This window comes from Carassius gibelio, chromosome B17, assembly GCF_023724105.1.
Source record: "Carassius gibelio isolate Cgi1373 ecotype wild population from Czech Republic chromosome B17, carGib1.2-hapl.c, whole genome shotgun sequence".
In the NCBI taxonomy this organism is placed as follows: domain Eukaryota; kingdom Metazoa; phylum Chordata; class Actinopteri; order Cypriniformes; family Cyprinidae; genus Carassius; species Carassius gibelio.
Genome location: NC_068412.1, coordinates 27888185 through 27892018, shown reverse-complemented (window position 1 = coordinate 27892018; position 3834 = coordinate 27888185). Strand labels below are relative to the sequence as shown.

General features: G+C 34.9%; 1 protein-coding gene across 1 annotated transcript; it reads right to left on the bottom strand.

Moving 5' to 3' along the window:
- On the bottom strand, nucleotides 1-3327 carry bdkrb1 (bradykinin receptor B1). The gene is made up of 2 exons (XM_052580715.1): nucleotides 2928-3327; nucleotides 1-1228 (listed from the first exon to the last, which is right to left on the bottom strand). Exon 2 carries the CDS (start codon nucleotides 1225-1227, stop codon nucleotides 148-150), a length of 1080 nt encoding a protein of 359 aa, XP_052436675.1. The 5' UTR covers nucleotide 1228; nucleotides 2928-3327; the 3' UTR covers nucleotides 1-147.
- Between the last annotated feature and the right edge of the window lie 507 nt (nucleotides 3328-3834).

Here is a 3834-nt window from a genome sequence, read left to right as displayed (position 1 = left end):
GCTAATTCATGTATTTAATCAAACAAATCGGGTGAAAGTGTATTTTAATTTCTGAAATGAATTTTATCTCAGAAATTTTATGAAAATGTGTTTGATTAAAACCATCAATACTAGAAATACTACTCGAAAATTGGTCAAACTCTTACTCTAGTCTTTCTCATATAACACAACAGGCTTGATTTGATTGGCGGTTGTTGTAGAGGTCAGCCCCGTCCGCTGAAGCGCAGTCGCATCTGACGAGTGTTTTCTTCTGCTATAGATGCTGCTGACTTTCCTCTTGAAATAGTTTCCTGAGCAAACGTACAGCAGCGGATTCAGGCAGCTGTTTGAGAACGCAAGGTACACCGAAAACTGGTTTCCAATGTTTAGAAAGTGCGACCACTCTTTCTCATCCAAAACCTTTAGATCACAGAGCAAGTCTAGCAAAGTCATGAAGTGAAACGGACCCCAGCAGAAGAGGAAGAGCAAGGTGACGGCGCACACCAGAGCTGTAGCCTTCTTGTCGTTTCTGTCCTCCCAATAAACGACGTGTCTCCGTCGCTTCAAAGCCCGGATGATATTGATGCAGCAGAACGTGATGACCAGGAACGGCAGAGCGAAGCCCACCAGGATCAGCTGCAGAAGATGAGCGAGTCTCCACGTCGTGTTGGGATAATCCAGATGGCATTCGGCGGCTTGGTGACCTGGAATATCTTTCAGCTTTCTCATGACGGCCGTCAGAGCTCCCATTCCCACACCGAACAGCCAAAGAACGACACAAATGAACTTAGCGTAGCGCTTCCGACGAAGCCACATGGCCTTCATGGTCAAAACCAGCGCGAGGTAGCGGTCCACGTTCACCATCACCAACATGTAGATGCTCGTGTACATGTTGACGTTGATAGAGAGGTTGACCACCTTGCACATGATCTCTCCGTAGGACCACATGAAATAGTTCAGAATGTTCATGGCCCAAAACGGCAAACAGATGAGTAGGATAAGGTCGGCCAGCGCTAGATTTCCGAGATAGATCTCAGGCACGGACCAGCGGCTTCCCTGGAGCAGGAACACTAGCAACACGACAGAATTTCCCAGAATCCCCGTCAAGCACACGGTGAAGATGTAGGGCGGGATGATGGAGTAGACCAGGTCCCACTCTGTCGAGTTGAAAAAATCCAGGTATGATGGAGTGACGGATGCATTTGGAGGCTGAAGCGTCGCCAATGACACAAGCTCTTCTGACTGCATCCTAGAAGACAAAACAGCTGCTGGAGATCAGCTGGAACTTAATGCAGTCTCTCGAGTGGTTTACTTAATACTTGATATTGTAATCAGTGTTGGGGGTAACGCATTACAAGTCATGCGAGTTACGTAACCAGATTACTTTTTTCAAGTAACTAGAAAGTCACGCATTGGTCTTGCTTTTTCAAATAAGCAACACCAGTAAAAAAAATTGTTTAAAGGCTCTGCTATCCCCATGTTTGAGAGAAATGGGGAGTGAGATGTTACTTTAGTTTCAAAATAAATGTAAACATGCATTAAAACAATTAAAAGCAACTCAGAATATGACTCAAAACTGCAGTAATTAAAGATGTTAAATAATGCAAATATCCTTTATCTATTTAATCCCATTTTATTAACCAATTTGCTGCTGAGCTTCAATGGCCTAATTCAAGAATACTAATAAGCAAAAATTACATAAGATAAACTAATATTCGTTCTTCTTTTTTTTTATTGCTGAAGAGTGTTGATCTTTCTTCTTCTGCTTTCTACTGTACAAACATGAATGAATGCATTACTTTTAAAAGGAACTTTCCCCAACACTGAATTTGGGAACTACTGTTTTAAAACTTTATTAGTTAAAACCAGGGTTATTATAGGCAAGGCAAGTTTATTCATATAGCACATTTCATAATTCAAAGTGCGTTACATAAAAAGAAAGTAAAATAATCATAAAAAATAATCACAACAATAAAACAAGAAATTAAAACTTTTAAAATGTTTATTGCAAACCTTATTTTGTTTCAGATAAATTCCCTGTTGAATGTGGTTTAACTTTTACTGAAATAATCGAAACAAATAAAAATGAATACAAAATATAGGAATTAGAAAATATAAATATAAAATATATTATAAAAAAATACAAGAAACAAAACAAAATGAAAAAAATAAATAAATTAGATTATAAAAACAAACAACAACAACAAAAAGTAAAAAAAAAAAGTAAATAAAATTAAACAAACTTTATGAACTGACATCAGAAATATGGTGTCAATAATTCCAGAGTGACTCCAAAAAAGTATTTAAGCTCAAATGTACAAAATGTGAATGTGATTGCATTAGATGTAAAATATCAAAATGGAAATCTATTTAAATTATAATAATTTAAACTTGGGAAAGCTGTTATAGAACTTCGGTTTCTGATGTATATTTGTTTACATTTAGGTTCTAATGTAAACATACTTAAAAAAGGACTCTTAAGTTACACTTTTTAATGTGTCAGGGATTTATTTATTTATATATATTTTTGTCATCCAATCCACTTTGATCTAAAATTCTTGAGGTAAAAAAATATGTTTCAAATATTAAACAACATTTGCATGTCCATGATTGCCTGATGTTGGTTAATCGTCCCATGACTTACAGGTAAACAAATAAAATATGTATTATATATATATATATATCAGCTAATGATACCCAATTTGGTGAACTACTGTATAACTTGAATTTATTGTTAAAAATATTGCAAATTTTTTTCAAGCAAAGCATTTCATAAAAAAAAGAAAGTGTGTTCAGTCTGAAATGGTAAAACAATAGATCTTGTATTGAAAATGAAACAAAATGCATGGTCTATACCTGAGCTAATGCAATGATGTAATTGTGACTGAAACGTCCAAACACTTTCTGAAGTCACTTTGAATCATAAATGATATTTTGTCTTCACTTACCTTGCTTTTTCAGTTTTTCTCTGTATTTTCTCTGATATTCCTGGCTTTCTCACTGTTCCCTCAGGAGCGTTCAGTAAGAGACAGAGAACAGTTCAATCTTCACAGAGCCATTGAGCGGCTGACGAAGCTGAATCTGTTCATACTCAGAGTTTTTCTTCCCCACTTGAAGACACAAACACTGTAAAACGCTGAAGAAAGACAGATGTAGCTTTCAGTGTAATGCAAACATAATGTATGTCGGACAAAACTGGAATTACTTGGCTTGGTTCATTATTAGAAAGTATTATATATTTCACATAATATCAGTAAAACATATGATACCGAAAATGACATAAATTGGGCAGTCAAGCACTGTGACATTTTTATTATCTGTATTTATTATACATGCAGTTTTTATGAGCTCATATTATATAACTACATAAAAAAAACTTTGTTAAGACAAATCTTGGTGTTATACATTCATAGTGTTAAAAGTACTTTAATTACCATTGTGTATTAAATGTGCTGTATAAATAAACTTGCCTTGCCTTGCATATAAAAACCTGGTTCTAAACTAATAAGGTTTTAAAACAGCAGTTCCCAAATTATAATAATTAATCGATGTTGGGGAAAGTTACTTTTAAAAGTAATGCATTTCTAGTTTCTAGTTTAAGTGTTAAAGGCTTGAAGTAAGTTTGAAGGTTTTCAGTATAAAGTAGTTTGAAGATTAAAGGTTTTGAAGGTAATACAGTTTTCAAGGTAAAAAAAAAGATATTCTGGATGATTATAAAAAGATTGCTAAACAGTTGGATAATGATCAAGATTTTGATAGATAGACAGATACATTTAACCGTGAGATAGATAAAAAAAAAAGGTTTTAGCTATTATATCATATAGTAAAGGACACTTGCAGGAGCGGATCTACCGG

Bases quoted from the DNA above. Each gene is read 5' to 3' on its own strand.
- bdkrb1 (XM_052580715.1), bottom strand. From the start codon at position 1,227: ATGCAGTCAGAAGAGCTTGTGTCATTGGCGACGCTTCAGCCTCCAAAT.